Source organism: Epinephelus lanceolatus, chromosome 20 (assembly GCF_041903045.1).
Source record: "Epinephelus lanceolatus isolate andai-2023 chromosome 20, ASM4190304v1, whole genome shotgun sequence".
Classification (NCBI taxonomy): Eukaryota; Metazoa; Chordata; class Actinopteri; order Perciformes; family Serranidae; genus Epinephelus; species Epinephelus lanceolatus.
In genome coordinates, this window is record NC_135753.1 from 27043752 (window position 1) to 27065407 (window position 21656).

The 21656-nt window shown below is 41.7% G+C and overlaps 1 protein-coding gene across 2 annotated transcripts in view; it reads right to left on the bottom strand.

The window, feature by feature from the left end:
- The window catches only part of ctnnd2a (catenin (cadherin-associated protein), delta 2a), a 374464-nt gene that overhangs the window by 311612 nt on the left and 41196 nt on the right, over positions 1 to 21656 (bottom strand). For both annotated transcript variants that reach the window (XM_078162769.1, XM_078162768.1), the window contains exon 2: positions 9668 to 9798. In XM_078162769.1, coding sequence (XP_078018895.1) covers positions 9668 to 9796 — 129 coding nt within the window. In that variant the 5' untranslated portion in view covers positions 9797 to 9798. The remainder of the gene's footprint in view (positions 1 to 9667; positions 9799 to 21656) is intronic.

The window sequence follows — 21656 nt, forward strand, 5'->3', positions numbered from 1 at the left end:
GCAGACTGCAACCAGCTGAAGCTTCTCCCAGTTAGGATTCCTGCAGTGTTCATTGTTCAAGAGGTTAAAAACACTGAAGAAGCAGTTTCACATTAAAAATCTCCAACATTGTTCAGCACGTCACAGACAGGCCCCTGGCCCAGCACCTGCTAATGTGTGCTCACCTTTTCTCTGATAACTTAAGATCCAGATGTTCATAGGTCCCAAAACCAGGTATTAAACAGGCCCCTGGGCTGAATTATTTAAGACCATGATACTGATAATCTCCAACGTTATTGGTACTGAAGGAATTCAGAAGATATATTCCAATATAGATATATTCCTATTTTATGTCACCAAGTCTGGTTCTAATTTGCAGTAAGATCAAGATATTCGTCACTGATGCATTTTTGCTATTCAATCCAGAGGAGAGCTCTCTGTGTCGGCCAGCTCTGCCACTCTGTGTCTCACACACATACACACACACAGAGGCCCTGCTCTCAGTGACAATGGAGAGCAAAACGCTCCAAAGTATGGTTATACCTTTGGAGAGTTGATGCCGACACTGCTTGTTGCCACAAATTCAACAACTCCTTTGCATGTGAGGGCAGGAACCACCAAGCACGTAGCTCATCTCCCATCACCCCATCTATCTCAGGTAAGTTATAGTCTATAATAGTAGTTCACTCAGGGTTGCTGAGGTTTTTAGCATTTATCTCCCTGTTTTTGGGGAGTTTTTCCTTATCAACTGTGAGGGTTCCAGGACAGAAGGATTTTGTATGCTGGAAGGCTCTCTTATTTTGTTTCATTTTCTTTCTCTTAAAAAAAACCCAAAGAACCGATGAGAGTAAAGTTAAAGGGCCAGTTCCATTTCTACCCCTTAAATCTTCCACTTGGTATTGAGTGCCCTCATTTGCGAGATAACCCTGGATGAGGGAAGTGAGAAATATTAGGGTAGAGATCTTTCTCTAAGGAACGGGACACCACTTCACGCAAAATGGCGTGGCCGGCATGCAGGCATACGTCACGCGCAGTAACGACGCAATGAAAATGCCGGCTCCAGCGCTTGTTTTGTGGTGTGTGCTATGTTTATTCTTCTGTCTGACGAATCAACGGAGAAGAAATGCTAAAAACAGGAGGCGCCTACAACGTCTTCTAGTTCTGATCAATTTTGTTCGGGTAAGTTGATTTGTTTAAATATTTTGACGCTGTGTTCAACCAAGTTGCTGATGAGTTTACGCTAGTCCAACCATCTGCTGTTTGTATAGCCAACATTCCGATCATACAGTAACAAATTGTTTTCCAAAACTTGCCGAAGTTGCTGACTTCGCAAGGTGTTCTGGGAAATTTCATCTTCCAATTCGTTGTAAGTGTGGGTCGGGGCTCCCTTGGAATCTAGGGCAGATTTTAAGAGTTGGAAACCACTTCCACACCTCGATTCTGTTTTGGGACACCACTAGACTTAACGTGAAAGCGCACAACCAAGTGCGAGTGGGTATTTCTAGGGGAAGTGTGGGTGTTGGGACAGGCCCAAAGTACCAGATCAATAAGCAGTATCGGTAAGAGCAGTAGTATCATTAAAATCTTATCGATGTTAAGGAGATTTTTACCAGAAGCTGAGATATCCGCAGAGGTCTCCTCCTCTTCTAAACAAGTGTTCTGGTAATTTAAACCAAGGGGGCTGCTAAACATGGTGGCTGACACAAAATATTGGCCCTATTTAAGTCAGTGTTTGGTTTGTCCATTCTGGACTACTGTAGAAACATGGTGGTGCATCATGGCGGACTCTGTGAATGACAGCCCGCTCCCTATGTAGATATAAACGGCTTTTTCTAAGGTAACAAAAACACAACAATTCTTATTTTCAGGTGATGACACACTTAAGAAATACAGTAATAGTAATTATATTCAAAGAGAAAAAACAGTCTGAAAGCAGCACTACCCCGATCCAAGCTAATAAATCTTGATCACAAAACCACGCTCCTCCCTGTCCGCCATGACCTCACACAGGCAGACATATATAATCACAGTAGTCTTTGGGAGCTAACATCAGTGATTTGTTCCACAATAAAGTAAGTTGAATATGTAAAATAACAATATCAAATGCATTCAGATGGTGCTCGATGCATTATCACAGGTGGGAGTCTATAATTTTAGGGTTAGGAAAAAAGGAAAATGTGTTGTAATAAGCACAGTCAGGGCCCCTTTCAGCAATAACAACTAAAAGCTAATAAAAGCACAAAATAATGACTCAACCAACGTGAGAGACAGAGCTCACTTCACTTGGTTTAAAAGGCAGCATTCAGACATGAAAAGCTCTGCTCGTGTCTTCAGTCGAGCAGCCAGCAGGATCTAAAGGAACATAACATGCTGGAGTCTTTTAAACACCCTAAAAATATTCTTTATTTCCAAAGGATTTTTGCTATGACTGCTCAATAACTTATCATTTTCACCCTGCTGCCAAACACCAACTGACCAGTCTATCAATAATATAGTGTAATGTTAAAACAATTAATTGGCCAGATGCTAAAACACAGGGGGAAAGAATACAAAGCATCACCTCTTTCACCCCGGAGTATTTTTCTCAGGAAAGATTAACTGGCCGCTGGGTGTTCTGAACAACAAGTTTAACAGCTTTCATTAAACTCGTTATAGGGAGGAATCAGTCAATATCAGTCAGGGATAAAGCAAAACACGCACAACATGCAAATTATAATTTAGCAATAAACAAGGTTAAATTGCTGGGGCTTATTCCAGAAACAGAGCAGGACATTAACTCCAGCTAAATGAAAATATGCAGAAAACTGATAGATTGTGGAGCAAATCAGCACTGGTTAAATTGGTCTCTGCAGAGCTCTCCTGAGGCAAGACGTGATGCAACATAGTGCAAAGCGTCTTGAGAAACTTGAATGGCTCCAACTGTAGCACAGACTCCGTTAAATATGAAAAATCTAACAAGGGAGATAGCCAGTTGACATTTATCTCAGAATGAGGAGATTTTGCATGAGGCACATTTCCTGTTGAGCTCTCTGAGTTGTGCATATTTAATTTGACCCCTAATGATACATTTGTAAATATGAATAATCAACTTAAGTCGCATTTTTGCTGTAATTACCGCCATGATGATTTGATTATGAGGTTTGAAACCCAATACGACTTCATCAAGTCACATTTAAGGGGATTGTGAACCTCTGTGTGGCTTCCTGGCAAGAGGGACACGTGCTTTGGAGGGGACACATGGCACACCTTCAGCAACCCCGGGGCAAAAACAGGGGGGTTTGCAGCAATGATGAGTGTAGTACAGAGAGAAATGGACACGCCAAGTTTCAGACCTGTCGCCATGATCGAGCCCAGGAGACAAAGCTGAGTGCTGCGCCCGCCAAAACAAAAGCATCCTGACCGCAGGCTATAAGCTTTTTAATTTCATGTATATAATGAATTCGCCTTGGATCTGGATAAAGCAGGGGATGTTACTGAGCAGAGAAAAAAGGAGTCTTGTTGTGTGTTAATGTAACGGCTGGTTTAGCTGCAGAATGGCTCTGATCAGTTGACTGATAAATGTCATGTATGACCTGCATAACGACTAACAGTAAGGTGCTTAGTGCTGGTTTATGCCTTTGGATGTCAAATGCAGCATTTTCTTTTTAATTCTGTTACTTGTATTTATGTTGTTGAGTCTATTTGGTGTTCCCTGAGAATGATAAATTGGACAGGGAAGAGGTTAAAAGCTTCCCATCTATGCTCTCGTCAAAGCAACCAGACTCCATTGGCAAAAACAGTGATTTTAGTTGGCTGATAACAGAAGCTGCTGGTGTACTACTGCCTCGATTAGTTAGTTAGTTTGTGTTATTGTGTGACTTTGGTGAATCCGAATTAACCCTTTTAAACACACAAGTCACACAATAACACAAACTAACTGTACGATCCAGGCAGCAGTACACCAGCAGCTCCTCTGTTCAGCAATGTTAAATCACTGTTTTTCTCAATGGAGTCTGGTATTGAAGAGAGCGATACAACGGCTCATGTTCCCTGACAGAAATCGCTGTCTGACAGCAATGTAAAGCTGTGAAAATATTCTAAATACAGCACACACTTACTGATATTGCTTTTTTTTTTTAGTTGGTTAGAATATACTTTGCAGCTCACCCCTCCCCAGCAGCACATCGCTTAGCTTCCGTGTCAGTACTCCTACCTGCTTTTCCAAACTGCGGGGCATGCTGACTGACATCTACTGTAGGTAACACGCTGACTGTGGATAAGTGCCTCATACAACCCCACTTCAAAAGATCCAAACTATCCCTTTAAGCTGCAGGTATCAGTGGTGTTGCCTTCTTGGGTTTTCAGTGTGTTTCTTTTCTTCATGGTGTGAAGCTCTGACGTGCTTTCAGCAAGTTATTATGTGAATATGATCATGGGGAATCAGATGCCTGTTCAATTAGTTTCCTCTGGTGACGCATCTGCCGAGTTCAGAATAAAGAGGGAGAGGTATACAGTGTAAACTCAATATTAAGGCAGCAGCAACATGCTTTTATCACCTCAATTATACTTAAGATTCATCCTGTTTCCCAAATGTAGATTTCCTGGCCCACTAACTGACAAAGACAACAGCAAGTAAGCCTAACTCGGAGCTTTAAAGCATCCCTTCATACACCTATGAGTGGCATCACAGACGATCTACGCCACCATCATCTCCGTACATTTACCAAACACTGCGTGAATTCTTCGTCAAACTACTTCCTCATTCTAATTGTGTCTCGTTCTTGAAATAATTTAATGAACCCCAGGGCTACAGTGGCTGGAAATCATTTCACTAACATGAACATACCACATGTCACAATTTACTTAACCACCAGCATCACACACACACACACACACTCAAAAGCAGACAGATGGCGTCGACTAAATGGAACCCAAGCCATGTGCGTATCCTCGACGGGACACCATAGTGGAGAGAGGTGTGTGTTAGGCATGATGATGTGCCGCAATGGGAGTGGGCCTGCTGGGTTACTGGAGTAATGTTCGTATGCAGGGACACACACACACACACACACACCTGGACAGAGAATGTCAGTGTGTGGCGGAGAGAGCATGAGAGCTATATTTAGAATTAACCTTTTACCACACATGTACAAAATGCATCCGTTACACACGTGCAAATGGATGCACGCACAGGGAGTGCACACAGAAAGCCACACATCGTGGACTGGGCAGAAATCAATGAAAAACTGTAGCATATTTAATATATGATAGATATCAAAACTATCCCACAATACCACACCTCTGTGTCATCCATAAAATCAATTATTCTGTGCAGACATTAATATGTGCCTCATATGGACATGTTTTATTCATGACATACCATGGAGTTGTGTAAACAGTGTATCATATAGAAGCACACTACCGTATCTACAGCTCTGTGGGACCACAAACAAAGGAACGCCAATATGGCTGCAGGCAGAGACTGCAGAAGAAACACTGTGTCTCCTGAAATTCTAAAAGAGCTCCAGTGATAAATGGGTTAATTAATAAGTTGTCAACTATTACATTAAACACGCCTAATATGATATTTTCAAGACAAAAAAAAACCTGATTCAAGCTTCTTAGATGTGAATATTTTCTGGTTTCTTCACTCCTCTGTGACAGTAAACTGAATATCTTTGGGTTGTGGATATAAGACAAGACATTTGAGGACGTCCTCTTGGGCTTTGGGAAACACTGATCGACTTTTTATACATTATCTGATATTTTCTAGATCAATAAACAAATAGCGTACTCTAGAAAATAATCGTTAGACTAATACAGAATAAACAGCAACTGTGAAATTATCAATTATTAGAGATAATTCCTGATATCTATTCCGATACCTGACCTTGCATATTAGCCAGAACCGAGCACTGATCCCATACCATTGCATAATATATATATATATATATATATATATATATGTATATATATATATATACCATTTATATACTACTAACGCTGTATGGATTTAAATTGATTGCAAGGTTGTTTGGCGTGGCCCAGGTTTAACACTTTGTAAATCAGGCACAAATACATACACAGAATGAATACCAAAAATGCTAGCATTTTGCTAACAGCTGACATATTTACTGGAAACCAATTCTTCTTCACTGCGCTGTAACAGGTAGTTGCCAGTAGCTGCACAGCACAACTTGCTGTGCAGGCTACAAAGGTGAGTAACTGATCTCTGGAGAAATTGCTGTTTTATTAGGGCGTGAAACTACTTTAAAATTTATCATTAAAGTACATGGTATCAGGTCAGGGCATAGTGTACTCGCCAATACCCAGCATTGTAGGCTGTGTTGGAGGCATTTGGGATACTGGTATCACACTGGAACAACTCTATCAGTAATCTTTTGAAAGAGTTTCGTAGGTTTGTGGAACCTGGAAAAAAGTGGTAAACATATATGTCGAGCTGCCCCCTAATAGCTGACTAGGGCATTAACAGAAAAGTCAATTTGTCTACGTGTCGGCGTCAGTGGCACAAGCTGACACCCCCTGGGAGGAGTCGACAAGTCATGTGTTTTTTCCTTCTCTCTCTCTCTCTGTGTGTGCTTCTGTACGGAATGCAATCGTTGCTTCTGAACGTACGTGGAACGGACTCCGCGGAGGTCCGTGCGGACTCAAAGCGGACGTCCGCAAGCCCTGTGCGCGCAAAGCTCAGATTTTACGATCGCACGGACTCCGCTCGGCGCACCAGTGACTGCTCGGCATGTATTTTTCACATCACGGGGATTTTTCACAGACATTTTTACAGGAAACTACAACGCAGAAGCGCGTTCGACTATGAAAGCCCGAATGACTGCGGACATTCCTCGCGGAGTCCGCTCCGCTAATAGTACGCCCAAGTATGTTCGGGCCTTGAGAGTGACAGACAGACATCACATGTGTGGAGATACTTCACTTTCCTCCGCCGCATCAATGTGATGACATCATCAAATGACTTGTCGACTCGACTTAGACTTTATTGACAGATAAGTCGACCTGAAAAAAAATCAAAGTCGTTAATGCCCTATAGCTGACCAAACATTAGTCGACCAGAAAGGTCATTAGTTGGCAAGATTTCATTGGTCGCTTAGTCGTAGACAAAAACAAATAAACATGAAACTCTATTAGGAGCTGCGCCTTGTCAAAATAAATCAAAACCTATATGATTGGACCATGTGGGAATTTAATTTGAAAGGACAGACACAGGAAGTGGCCACACTCATGTTAATTTCCAGGGCTGGTACCTGCGGTTATTCCACAGGCTAGTTAATAACATGTCAGGCAGGAAATCCAAAGTGTGGGATCATTTTGAGAAGGTGAAAGACGAACCCAAGGTGATATGTAAACTCATCTTCATTGGTCGACTACAAACATGACGTATCATCTGAAACATGGAAGTAGCTACATGCCCATTAGCCCACAGCGTCATTAACAGGCGGCTCGCTCAGTGTGTGACGTGCACTTGTAGATAAAATATAGGCCTATATTAATGAAGGTTCATTAGTCTGGTTTTGTATTTCTCTGTAATGTAGCACAGTGTTAACAATGTTACTGATACTATTCTTTCTCACACCTTCAACTCAAACCACCAAAATATATCATTTCATAATTAAATCAACATCGTAAACATGCGGACAATTAGACGACTAATGGCCCTAAATGATGACTATTGGTCGACTGGGAGAATTCGCTTCTTTGTAAGTACTGATCAAGTGAAATGACATAAATTCCAAATGTGAGTGCCAGCACTATTTATGGAGAAACAACAGTTTGATTTCTACTCTGACCTCATTAAACTGATTATGAATTTCAATCTACTGTCTCTAAAACATTACTAATGCAGTAACTGTGAAGCCATTTATATTTGTTAGTATCTACTGGCCACTGTATTCTACTGCTGGCCAGTAATCAGCTCCAACGGGGCACCTGGAGGTCACATATCTTGCTCAAGGATACGTCATCAAGAATGCCTTATTTATTTCCCCACTGCCAGACATCAAGGTGAGCGGCTCTGAGGCAACACATGTGTTTGATTGGAGGAAAAAACCCCACGGTGAAGGAGTGTATCAATGATGCATTAGTATGGTGTGGATCAGTAAAACCACATGGATCTGACTAAATCAAATATGCTTCATGGTTCAGGACTGTTGGAGCACTGACACATTTCTGATAGGGGAGAAAAAACCATCCCAGGAGTCATTGCAGCTTCCAACCATCCAGTGTGCTGCCATGTAGAGCTGATTAGACTTATTGTAACATAAAACCATAAAATTTTGCTCACAATCCGGGTGCAAAGGCGTTCTTTGTGCCTTCAGATGAATGAACAATGAACTAATTCTGAATTTTCAAAAACAGTTTTTCTCCTCAGGGGAGGAGTTTTCAGAGCTGTCGCACTGCAGAAGAAAATAAGGCTTCAACAACGGCTACATGTCTGTGATTTATTCTCTTTTGGGTAACTTCTGTACGTTTGCTCTCCCAACAGGCGGGGGGGAGCTGCGGGTTCAAATCTGGTCCAAAGCATGGATCTGACTAAACCCTGCATGCTTCAATGATTCAGTAATGTGAGAGCACTGAGAGGTTCTCTAGTGGAGAAACAACACACACATAATATACGTCCACACCAGGCGCCGTCGAACGCCATTTGCGAGGTGAAAAAAAAAAGCGTAAATTGCCATCAGCACTTGTCCTTCACTGAGGGTAAATGGAATATTTTGTGGTATTAAATTACGGAGAAATTCTGAGTCAGTGTAGATCGGCGAAATGATAAATCTATGGTGTAGTGCACTTGCTGATGAGTTAAATCCAAATGAAACTGAATTCTATTACACAAAGGAGTAAGTCCAAGGCTACACACAAATCATCAAATGCAATTAGTGAGAACTTGAGGTACTTTTTTTCCCCCAGAGGGAATCTGGACCTAGGATGCCTTTTCATCGTGCTCATGTTTGTGTGAGGTTGTTTGTTTTATACTTCAATATAACAGAAAATAAGCGTCCACTGATATAACTGCACACATTTACACAACACACAACTTCCTCTTCAGTCTTTCCCTTTTCGCTGCGTCTCCTTCTCAGTCCAACATTTTACTTCAGTAGCGTCCAACGAAAAACAGTAAAATTATTGTCCCGCTCCCAACTTCCTCCTTTCTCACACCAAACCAACCCACCCACCGTGACTTTCACATCCCATCTGCCCTTCCTTCTCTCGCCTCTCTCCGTCCTCCTCCCTGTCCCTCGTCCCATTCCTCCCCCTAACCTGAAACCAGGCAGACTCATGGCCCAGCCTGTCCTCTTGCAGCACTGCAGCTACCTTCCAACGCTCCCCGTCGAGTAATTGCCTTGATTTTAATGACTTTTTCAATTATGTCTACTTGGCTACAGCTCTCGCCCCGTAATCTCCATCATTTCCATCCATTACGCTCTCGTATTCCCATGGCACCAATCAATCTTTGGTTTCTTTTAAACACTTTAAAGCAGCGGAGCGCCTTTTTCCCTGAGTAACAGTGACAACCTCCTGACCCGCCTCATCGCAAGCTGTTCAAGAGCTGCGAGAGGAAGAGAAGAGGAAACAGGAAGAGAGGCAACCTAAAGCAAAAAAATGTGCCTTTCTCATCAAAGTTAAGCACAATACAGGTTTGGCACATGTACAACACACGTGTTCTTCAGGGAGTTCCTACCTGTTCTTTGACAGAGGCGAGGATGGAGGAGGTCGTCTCCGTCTCAGATCTGTCTCCATTGGAGGCTGGCATCACAGGGGCAACCATGGCCCCCTTCTCCTGCTCTGCAGGCTGATCTGGCACCGGCATTGCTAATGTGAACAAACCCACACAAAGAAGAAACACGATTAAGCCGCATGCAGTTTTCAAAGTAAAATGTTTTAAGCAGTTTTACATAAAGAAAGAGGCAAGTAAAAATGGGTCAAATCAATGTCAACCCAGTTTTAATGCCTCCAGTCAGCTCAAGAATTCGACTTTGTTTGCAGGGAGGAGGCCTCTGCTGCCACCTTGCATCTATGCAGGATTATCCAAGCAATTCCACTTTGAAAACCCAAGAGTTCTTCAATGACTGCAGTTCTCTCATGTGGTTCATCTGTCACTGAGAATAATGTAGTTTGGAAGAAGATCATGTGCTAAAGCAACAGCTAAAGTCAGTCTATGTCCGTCCTCAGGTTAACAACAAAACAATATAAATGTTCACCTCTCCGATACACTCAGCGAATCTCTCGTCCAACTAAATTTGAATTTCAGATTAAGCTATTACAAATTCGGATACAAATTACAGCATTCATCAAAACTCGATAACCGAGCACTGATTCTTTAGAGGCTGTCAAACTGTGAGGAGACTAAAACCCTTGGTGCCATATTGCACATTTATTCCAAAATGCGCATTCCTACTCAAAGTCACAACCCAGTCGAATCTAAACACAAAGACATGATACACATTTAGTGTCACAAACACTTTCCAAGATTATTTTCCCTGATGTGCATCACCAATATGTCCGTAACTCTGCTTAGAAATCACAGGGGTAAAAAGGATCATCACGGTTTTAAGTTTTCCTCTGCATCAAAGTGATGGTGGTCATCTGTCCATCCATGGCTACATTTTAAACAGGAAGTGCTGATAGATAATTTGGCAAACCTTTAATGGGGCCAATTTACCGAAAAGTAAACAAGTTTTTAAAAAACAGGGCTCCAGTTGCAGCTTACAGTGCAAATCACTGACTCCATGGCAACTTCCCCAAAGCATTATGGGAGCTGTAGCTTCAAAATTTAGTATGATTATCTGCCAAATGAAAGACAAATAATGTGATGGCCATGCCCACCGCCACACAGCTGATTCAAATCATCCTGTTTTCTTCATCGTTTACACTTCATTGTCTCCTCATTGAGTTTACTGACCTTTTGACCTTGTGCACATTAAATAGACGTTAACAAACAGATAAATGATGTCACTTTTGTCTCATGCATCATATTCAGTCTGTTTACTATTGTTGGCAGAATATTAGTTTATATTTGTAGCATGCATGCACATCTACAGATACAATTTAGTTTCTATTTCTTTGCATTAGCGGTGCGGAGGGTGCTGCTGCTGCTCATCGCTGCTGAAGAGACATCTTATTGAGCCTGAGCCTTAAATACAGTTTGAGGCCAATGAGAATGAACAAAGTGCCTCAGGGGAGTTTGGAGATTTTGTTTATTTCTTTGGACTAAATTAGTTTCTTGGTGCTTTGTTTTGATTAATTATTACAATATTTATACTGATAAAATAATTGCCCTATTTTGTATTATTTATGGGTTAGTTGGTAGTGTTTGTCTTTGTATTTTAATCTGCCCAGTCTTATTCAGTTCATATAAAGTCAGTTTAGCCTGGGTTAAGCTCTTAGAAAAACTTAAAGGTCCACTGTATAGGATTTAGTGGCATCTAGTGGTGAGGCTGCAGACTGCAACTAACTGAAACTTCTCTGACCTTTCTCAAACTACCTCCTACACCCTCTCCCTACACACTTCCACTCCGTGTCCACGTTCACATGGACTGTCTGCCACACTGAGTGCCGTCCCAAACCAACTAGTGAGGAGTGGAAGTGGGTTATAAAACCCTCCGACATCAAGCCTGCACTGATGTCGTCTTACTGACCATGTGTTCATCATGTAAAACGCTTTGTACAAATAAAGTTTCACGCGACTACCTCAAGGAATGTAAACTGCTCAAACTAAGATATACATTTAATATTGTCATACACACATTAACATCTAATATACACCTCTCTAGTCTCTATAAAACTATAGCTGCGTTTGTATTACAGTAAAGTGTAACAGGAAGTTTTGCAGAAACCGAGCAGCTTATAAACATCAGGGTGAAAAACGAGAGGATGTTTGCAAAAGAAACAGACGAGAAATGTCACCAGTGAATCTCAGGGATAAGTTTTATTCCCTTTTATGTATTACATATTTATTTATTTACTCATTTATCAATTCATTTATTTATTTTAATTGCAAAAGGATATTAGGCCACCAAATTTCCAGTAAACAGCAGCACGAATCAAATAAAAGTAATTCAAATAGATATAAAGAACATTTAATGGTAGTAATTTTACTTTTCTCCATGGTTACCAAATATAATGACAGCTCCTTTTTCCACCACAGAGACGGAAGTGTGTCCCAGAGCTTGCCGCTTTGTTTACACCCTACACCTTGATGTAGGGTGCTTCATTCAGCTGTGAAGGTGACTACAAATGGAGTGACACTCCAAGATGGAGTGGGAGTGGGTAGGGTCTGGTTTTGGAAAGGCCCCTCCTGTGTGCCAAGTGTGTAAGAGAACTAGATCCAATGAGAATGACATGAGGAACTCAGTGGTAGTGGGACCGCTCCATATGTCAATATAAAAGGCTCATTCTAAGGGTTAAAAAACCCCACAAAGATTCTTAGTTTCAGGTAAATATACACTAATGAAAAACATAGTTATGAATATTGTATACCATATTGTATACCCCCCATAAATCCTACACACACGACTTTCAAGTATGACTGAGCAGAGAGTATGAAATGGCAGACAGTTTGACAGGTAATATCAGGTGGAACCAATCCTTTAAACACGTCAGTCAGTCAGCGTTCCCAACAACCCTGAGTCCACAACACTGTGGATACAGGGGGTGCTTCAATGAATACCAAAGCCTCGACTGTAAATAAATACAGCAATTAGTCTGCAACACACACACACACACACAGAGTCACTCCTCTCACCTGTGTCACTGCCAGTATGTCACTTCACAAATAGGGGTCCTAGTAGACTCGTTAAAATGTGATGCCCCACTTATCAGGCTTTTAATTACTTTATTCGGGATGCAGGAAAGTGACTCGTGTCTCGTTGATTTCAAAGCGATGAGAATCATGCAATTATTCACTTAGTAAAGAAAAAACACGTTTGATCTGTCTATTCTCTTTGCTGCACTTCATCATAAAGGATGGATACACCAGGAGTGATAACAGAGTCATCATTTGACGCTTCCATCTGTAAAATGTACCTCTGTAACATTAATTGAAATTGTTTTAAAATCATCAATAAAAGCCTCTGTGCATCTTTCCTGTGTGAGCTACGAGCACACAGAGAGGGAGAGAGCGAGATAAAAAGTCAGAGGAATCAGGAAATTGGTTGGCGAGTTTTAGATAGAACAGACCATGGGGACGGGATTTTGTCAATACAACAGCCCCGACTTCAGCAGAAGACTAAATAATGAAATGATTGAGAGTGGAATTTGATCACGGAGTCTCTTACTTTGCAATTTGCCACAAGTCTCAGCCCTTCACTTTTAAAAATTTGATGTGGAGATCCAAATCTGAGCTAGCCTTGGTTATACCCACACACGCACTGACACGTGTGCATGTCTGCAGTGCATGTCAGTCATATATTTTATAGTGTTTTACAGTTTTAAGCAGGTTGTTTTCAAGAGGAAATATTTACACTAATGTCATTTAGAGCTCATCAGACAGACGTTGAGGGTAAGTGAGCATTAGCGTCAGGCAAGTCAGCCTACAAAGTCAGTGAGGATCCAGACAGCCTGCAAATCAAACATCCAGTCAGTTTATCAGCCAGTCAGCTAGCCAGCAGACAGACAGCAGGCCAGACAGGGTGGTGTCGGTAAATAAAAGATGCTAGCGAGATGGCCCGCAGATGGTTATTTTCACTCTCACTGACAAACACCACGACTGTGTCTGGCATCTCCCCTCCTGAGTGGAGATGAGTCACTAGAGTTTGGCTCCCGAGCAACCAGAACCCCAGCAAAGACCATATCACACCAGCTGGCTGACTGCCGCCTTTCTCTTGAATGAGCCAAAAATGTGCAAGTCAGTGGGAGGAGGGAAGACTCACCTCACCTTACTTTGTGGAGTTGTTTTCTACAGTAAACACCTCCCGGCAATGGAGTGGAGCCCTGAACCTGCCACAATGGAATGAACCTATGCTTCATCAATAATTTAATCTGTGGCTCCTTGCCAGTGGTTTTGTGCTGTGGTGGTTTGGTTTTGGTTTCACAAACAATCCAGTTATATCTGCAGCACTCAGACCTGCTGTATTTTGGTGTGGCAGACACTTCTCATGGCAGGAAAATTACAGGTGTGACTAATAACATTAATGATGGCTTCATTCCATTTAGCTGTGCCAGCAGTGGGCCATGCCAGAGCCTGCACTGGCACACCTGAAATGCAGCCGTTATTAGTTACACCTGTTTTGTAAGTCACAATGTCCATACCCACTGGTGGGCCTGTCAGTAATTAGGTCGACTCATTGTAGGATGTCTGGACATGACCTCGATATGTTGTTTGTTAAGGATGTCACCAACATTTTAGCCAATATGATGCCAGAAAAAAACTGCAGGGGTTCCAGACCACTAACAGACTAAATGGAATGCAGCCATTCTCACTTTCAAAACCGCACTTCAGAGACAACACAGCGTGGCTTACTGGTAGCCAGCAGCTGCACTTTTGCAGTGGAACTGGCACAGTTAGCTCGCTAACCGCCAGCATAGAGCCAGAAACGCCGTCGTTTGTAGTTTTACCCTGCAATAACTTCATCCTCCATTCAACAGTAAACCGCCCGGCTCCCTGCCCATCCATCCCGGTGTTCCCGGAGCTTCGTCTATGGCTGCAGGAGGCATCACTTTATTTTTGTTTGCCAAAATTTTGCATCCAGTCTCAAACTGTGATTTAGGGCCACTCCTATAAAGCAAGGCCCACTATAATCTTATATTAACATGTGTTAATTACTTTTTTAAATGTAGTTTACGGTCCATTTATTTTTCTTTGCCAAAATTTTGCATCCAGTCTCAAACTGTGATTTAGGGCCACTCCTATAAAGCAAGGCCCACTATAATCTTATATTAACATGTGTTAATTACTTTTTTAAATGTAGCAACTACGGTCCATTTTGGTCCGGAAACTTCTAGAAAACTAACACATATTTCAACAAATATATTCATGATATATTTTTGGTGGCACACGAGCCTTGTCATCTTCCATTATCATGTGTCTTTTCCATCCCAGTAAATAAAGGGAAATTGGTATTTATGTGTCATTTGAATTTAAAGTTAATTTTAGATCACCATTAAGTTCAAAATTAAGCAGGGTTGAAAGTCCAAAATCTGTCTCAGACACAAAGGAATTATAGCAAAAACGTACATTAAAGGCCACTTATTATTTGATCAAAAATAATGACTAATAGCTCAGCTATCATTTGATTTTTGCATGTTCCTTTTGCTTGTGACACACACACACACACACACACACACACACACACACACACACACACACACACACACACACCGGTACACCTGTTCAACTGCACATATGCAAATAGCTAATCAGCCAATCACGTGCCAGCAACTCAATGCATTTAGGCATGCAGACATGGTCAGGACGAGCTGCTTAAGGTCTGCAGAAGACCATCTCTGAACCAACAACACACACAGGCTCACCAAAACTGGACAATAGAAGACTGGAAAAACGTTGCCTGGTCTGATGAGTCTGGATTTCAACATGAAAGCATGGATCCATCCTGCCTTGTTTCAATGGTTCAGGCTGGTGGTGGTGGCGTAATGGTGCGGGGGATATTTTCTCGGCACACTTTGGGCTCCTTAGTACCAACTGAGCATGGTTTAAACATCACAGCCTACTTGAGTATTGTTGCTGACCGTGTCCATCCCTTTATGACCACAGTGTACCCATCTTCTGATGGCTACTTCCAGCAGGATAACGCACCATGTCACAAAGATCACATCATCTCAAACTGGTTTCTGGAACATGACAATGAGTTCACTGTACTCCAGTGGCCTCCACAGTCACCAGATCTCAATTCACATCATGGATTTGTAGCTGAAAAATCTGCAGCGACTGTGTGATGCTATCATGTCAATATGGACCAAAATCTCTGAGGAATGTTTCCAGCACCTTGTTGAATCTATGCCACCAAGAATTAAGGAAGTATTGAAGGCAAAAGAGGATCCAAGCCAGCAATAGCAAGGTGTTTTTTGTTTTACTTATTTCTGACAGTGACGCCACAATCACACTAGTTGAAATCACACCTTTTTATACTTTTATATTATCATTATATCGGTGGCATAAAATTGTCTCAATAATAGTATTTATGGTAATTATTTCTGAGACATAATATCATCCAACAGAAGTATTTATCGTGACATGCCTACCCACTGGCCCTGTGCTTTGTCTGCTTAACACTGGATAAATGTGGAGGAAAAACTCATCACTGCCTTCCAGCGACTGTTTTGTACTTCATGACACTGAGGAACAGTTCATATGGCACTGGCTCATCAGACAAACCCTATTATCCCAGGGCCTTTTGACACTGTATACACAGTATTCAGTAAACTAACAAATACGGGCCACAAATGCAGTTCCTTTCAGCGAGTGAAGCAAAGTTTGCATGATTCTGATAAGTGAATTCTTATAGCTAAAGACTGAAACACCTGAATCTGAATCCAAACCCTGCAGCAATGCAGTTTTTGAGCCTCTGCATATAACAATACCTGTCATTGTGAATCGTTTATTGTCGGAGAAAGCCAGTGATCATGTATAGAGAAGGCACAGACCCTTTGTGATTGGTGTCCAGACAGGTGCTGTGTTCAGAAAATTGCAAAGTTGGCTCAGTGTATATTGGCTGCTTCAGAGATAATCCCAGTACCAACACATCTGCCATCAAATGTCACAATACTCCACCACCCCAATGTTCCTCCTGGGCTATGGTCAGCAGGAACAGTTGAACTACTATTGAATAGACGTGTTACGTCCTGCAGGGTACAATGTAACAGGAGCCTGGGCTTAGAGGGGGCTTTCGCCGCTCTGGGGACGCACTTAATTGCTGCGCATTCTGGCTGATTTGAGTTGTGTGCGGCTTCGCGTTGAACTGAGGAGAAATGATGGCCTGACATTTCATTTGGCTCAGGCCGAGATAAAAGCTCAGACAAAGTCTCCTATTTTTGACAGCGTGGTAGAGGAGCCAGCATTTAGCGGAGTTCCTTGGAGAACAAAGTGTAAACAACAAAAGGAAAACTCCCAACAGGAAAAAGATTGCACATCACAGTGTGAAGTTTTACTATGACTAATTTCTTTGGAAGTTTACAGTTTGGACAAGCAGTCAAAGAACTGCCGTATCTCACACTGTATACCTCTATTAAGGCTCAACAACAACTCTAAATGGCCACGGATATTAAAACTGAGACTGTTTTGTCTGTCCATATGTTTACATCCTTCATTTATGCTTTAGTATGTTTCCCTCTGCAGTTTTTATTCAATAAATTATTCACTTACTGCATCAATGCTTCCATTCATTTGTGTTTACATAATTTTCTATGCTGTTTCTATTTCTACATATTTTCAAGGGCAATTTGAAAACAGCTTCAGTTAAATTACCCTAGCATTATCTTGGCAGTTGCACCATGGAACATATGCTGCGGTGGATAAAGTTTTTATTTTTCACAGTGGTGTATAATTTTTAATAGGGATGTCCCGAGCCAAACCTAAAGATCGGTTTCAGGGACAATCTGTGCATATTGCAATGGATTGTTAATTCCTTGTGTAACTTGATGGCAAGCCAGAATAAAACTTGTTGTCTTGTTTTTGTGCTCTCTGTAAAGTCTGGTATTCACTTTGTGATTTTGGGCTGTGCCAGACGAAATGTGACCATGGTGAAAGAAATGTGGCGATATCTTTGGTCGTGGCTCTAAAACGGTGGTCTTACGTCGCACAGGGAGAGAGGTTCAAGGATGGTGATTGTCATGCGATCAAAGACAGCCTTGGATAAAATTCCGATTGTCAGAAATTTGGGATGACCATCTCACTACGTGACTGCTGTTATAACTTACCTCTACCAACCAACCAATAGAAATGCAGCATGGAATGACACACTGGCGCTAAACCCAAACACACAGACGGATTGCAGCTCGCCATGGAGGCAAGACATGCTAAAAGAAAAGTGTGGGATTCCAGCAAAGAGGAAAACCTTGCCGAGTTGTGGCAGCAGAAGCCTTGCCTGTGTGACATGCCCTCCAGCTTTTACCATGATAAAGAACGACAAAGCATGGAAGGAAATGGCGGCGCAGTTGCAGCCAGGTGAGCAACCTAGCAGCTAGAAAACAAGTAACAACCCGTGCAGCATCCTTGCGCACTCAGTATGGGAAGCTGTTGCATCATATGTCGTAGCCTGCAATTCATAGGCACTGTCGTCGTACAGTCTGCACACATCAAACCTGATATCGTACCCAGGTTTATCGGCTCCAAGTTGCACAGTGTAGCTTTAATTAAACTTATATGATTGCTAAAATCGCACAGTCTGTATGAGGGTTAAGGCTAGCCAGTGTCTGTACTAAGATTGTCTACGAGACAAACCACCACTCTGTAAAACTGCTGCACAACCATGAGTGGAAGAAGTGTTTTTGTTTTTATATACATTGAATGGCTTTTGTAGTGCCAACAACAGCACTAGTCGATCACAATATATCAGTTTCAGTTGTCACACACTCCTAGTTCAACTTTCAACCATATTGTATCAATATTTTAAGCTCATCAAGTTAATAGTTTTGAATCAGGAGCTTTAGTGTTTGGATCCAGTAGCATGTGATAAACAAGCTGGGCCAAATTTTGAAGTCTACAGCTCTTATTTCATTGTGTCATATATATGTATTTAAACAGGTTTTAGGTATCTGACTTGGTAAAAGTAGGACTTGGATTTGGATCAGGCCAAAAACCTAGATCCTTAGAGCAACAATTAATACATGTTTTATACTGCAGCTGAGATTAATTAGCAACCTAAAAATTATGCTGAAATCAGCCTGCTGGTTATATTAAATACAGTGACACTGGTTGAGGATTTTGGAGTTAAAGACTTTTTTTTTTTTTTTTTTTTTTTTTAGCTTTCCATTAGCAAAAGTCTTGATTGGTACCCAACACACGGTACTTTTTTGGTACCAACTCGGTCGAGGTTCCAAGCGAGCTGAACTGATAATAGAAGGTGGAGTTAAACACAGCAGAACACTGATTGGTCAGAGAGAATCGTCACTTGTGAAATACAAGACGGCCAAGATAGCCAAGCTACGATCATCAATTTTTTATTCACTTGACCCAGATTTTTTAACGCAAAGTGAAGCAAAGTGCAGACATCCCACTGTTTTGTTGCCAATGGAAACATTCAATAAATGTTGCATGGAAGATGTCAAGGCAATTTCATGTGGCAACGCTATGGTGATCAAATGAGAATCCCACTTACACTGAGAGAGTACTATCTGCAGTGGAAACCCAAGAGTGAGTAGATTTGAGCAGTACCATGTGGAAATGCCTTCAGAGTGTTGAACAGCAGGGCATTCGGCCTTAGTTTTAAAATTTCAAGGTTTTCAGCATGGTTGTTCATATTAAATTTGGGCATTTGGTCTACTGAGTTGAAAAAAAAATACCAGCGTTCCACTCTCAGGCAAAAACACACACATGAGCGTACAAACACACACGTTACTCACACCTTGAGTCACCGGATTTGGCAGGATGGGCACCTCCGACCTATGCTCACACCATGACCTGACAGGCCTCCACACCTGCTTCCTTCCAGCTGAACACACCTTACATGAACATGTACGTGCTCACACAAACAAACACATGCATAACCATTCAGCACATGCACACACCTCCAAGGTCCAATGAGGTGTCCTTTCCCTTTACCCCATGACCCGTCAGCTGTCTGACTCCAAGCCTCGTTGGCTCGGCTGCAGTGCCCTGCTCTCCTCTCTAACCTTATCTCCTCTTCTCTTCTAACTTTTACTTTCTAAAATCTAACTGGTTTGATTGTCTGGTATTAACAGTTAAAATAAATGCACTACATTGGACTGTGAGCATCTCTTAATGCATTGTCTCTATGAGTCAGATCTGTTCCATCCCTAGGCCATGTCCCAACTATTGCGTGATCATGGAGCCATTGTCCTCAGCACGTTCGAGTGAGTGGCTCCTCGAAGGAACACAATCAAAAGCGTGCTTCTCCCCCTCACATGAAATGACACTGTTGAAATATTTACACGGCTTTGAAATGCAATCTTGGCTGGAAAGAACTGTTTGACGGCCGTACAAAAAGACTGAGGTTTCTTAGGGATGTGAAATACTGTACAGTGGGTGGAGCTTGAATCCTCCTGCAGATCTACTGTAGGCTAACACGCAAATGGGGTTTGACACGGGAGATATTTTTGATCTGTCACAGCTTGGAGCATCACTATACCATCATTTCTATGCTGGGCTTTTTAGTCACCAACTATAACACACCTTCCTTATATTCAGAGATATTTCCTATATTTTCCAGAAAGTGTTTCGACTGGTAACTTTTTGCATCCAGGTGTGAGTTATTTATGTCTGTGGAAGAAGCCGGAATGATAGTGATGGCAGAAGAAAGAGGTTTTATGTTGTAAGCCCGAGTCAGTCTTTTTACTTATGATGTAACAAGCTTTGCGGTTGTATTAAACTGTTGAGGCAAGAGGACCTGCCACCTTTCTGTCTTTTACGACGAATTACCCCTGAGAGGCTGTCACCAAAATCTGATGTTTACCACTAATGCTGCAGATAGCAGATTTTTTTTTTTTCAATCCTATCAAGCTCAACTCTACAGCGCTGGATATATGAGGCATGTCATTTCAAGCCAGTCATTGTGTAGCAAGGTCTTAAATCAAATACTGTACTGCAGCCCAGGTAAAAGGTACACTGCAATAAGAGTTGAGCTGTTTTGGTAGAAATAGAATTAAATACAGGACAAGAATAGAGAAATAAAGTTATTTACAACAGTTTAGGCTGCCATAAACAGTTAATTTTTCATGAATGGGTGCTTCTTGTGTGCTCGTTTTTGGTCAAAGTGTAAAATAAAGACAAGTATACTATTCTCTACCAAAGTTGGGTATAACATGTTACAAAGTAACGTGTTAGAGTACTTTGATTACTTTTTACAGTAACGAGTAACCTAATGCATTAGTTTGCTGTTTGAGTAATCAAATACTTAAGTACATTTTCAAACAAGACATCAGTTACTTCCGTTACTTTTAGAACGCTGGTCCTTCAGCTCCGAAACAGCAACGGCTGCCGTTTGGTTCTAATAACGGAGATAACGTTAAACCTATCAGTCTGAAAGAAGCCACGGAGCTTGTGGCTCGCTACGTGGTCTGAGAAATGCTGCTGTTGTCTATGGTGGAGTCTGAATAGGTGGAGTAGGACTCGCTGACAGACATATTTCAGACTCACGACTTGCATTATGCCTGGTACACGCTACACGCTGGTACTCAATTATCCCCGGTCGTCTTTCACGGCGTGTGTGATGTCGTCGGGTTATTCTTGTTCTATTTTTATTACTTTTACTATTATTTGTGTGTGTTCATGTGCCAGCCGACATGTTGTTGTAGTCACCTAAAAGCGTCAGCAGATGGCAGGAGCTACATTTGAAGCGCCATAAGTAAACTATCAAGCTACTGTATCTTCCACAGGAAGTTCTGAAGTTCTCAAATGTTTCAGAATAAAAGCCTATTTAGAAAATGCAGGGATTCTCTCAGCTGAGGTTATAAGAGGCTTTTAATTTGAAACAAGTGTTGAGTTTGAAATGACGGTGCGATATGTTAACTTTACAAAGACAACGGAGCAGATAAAA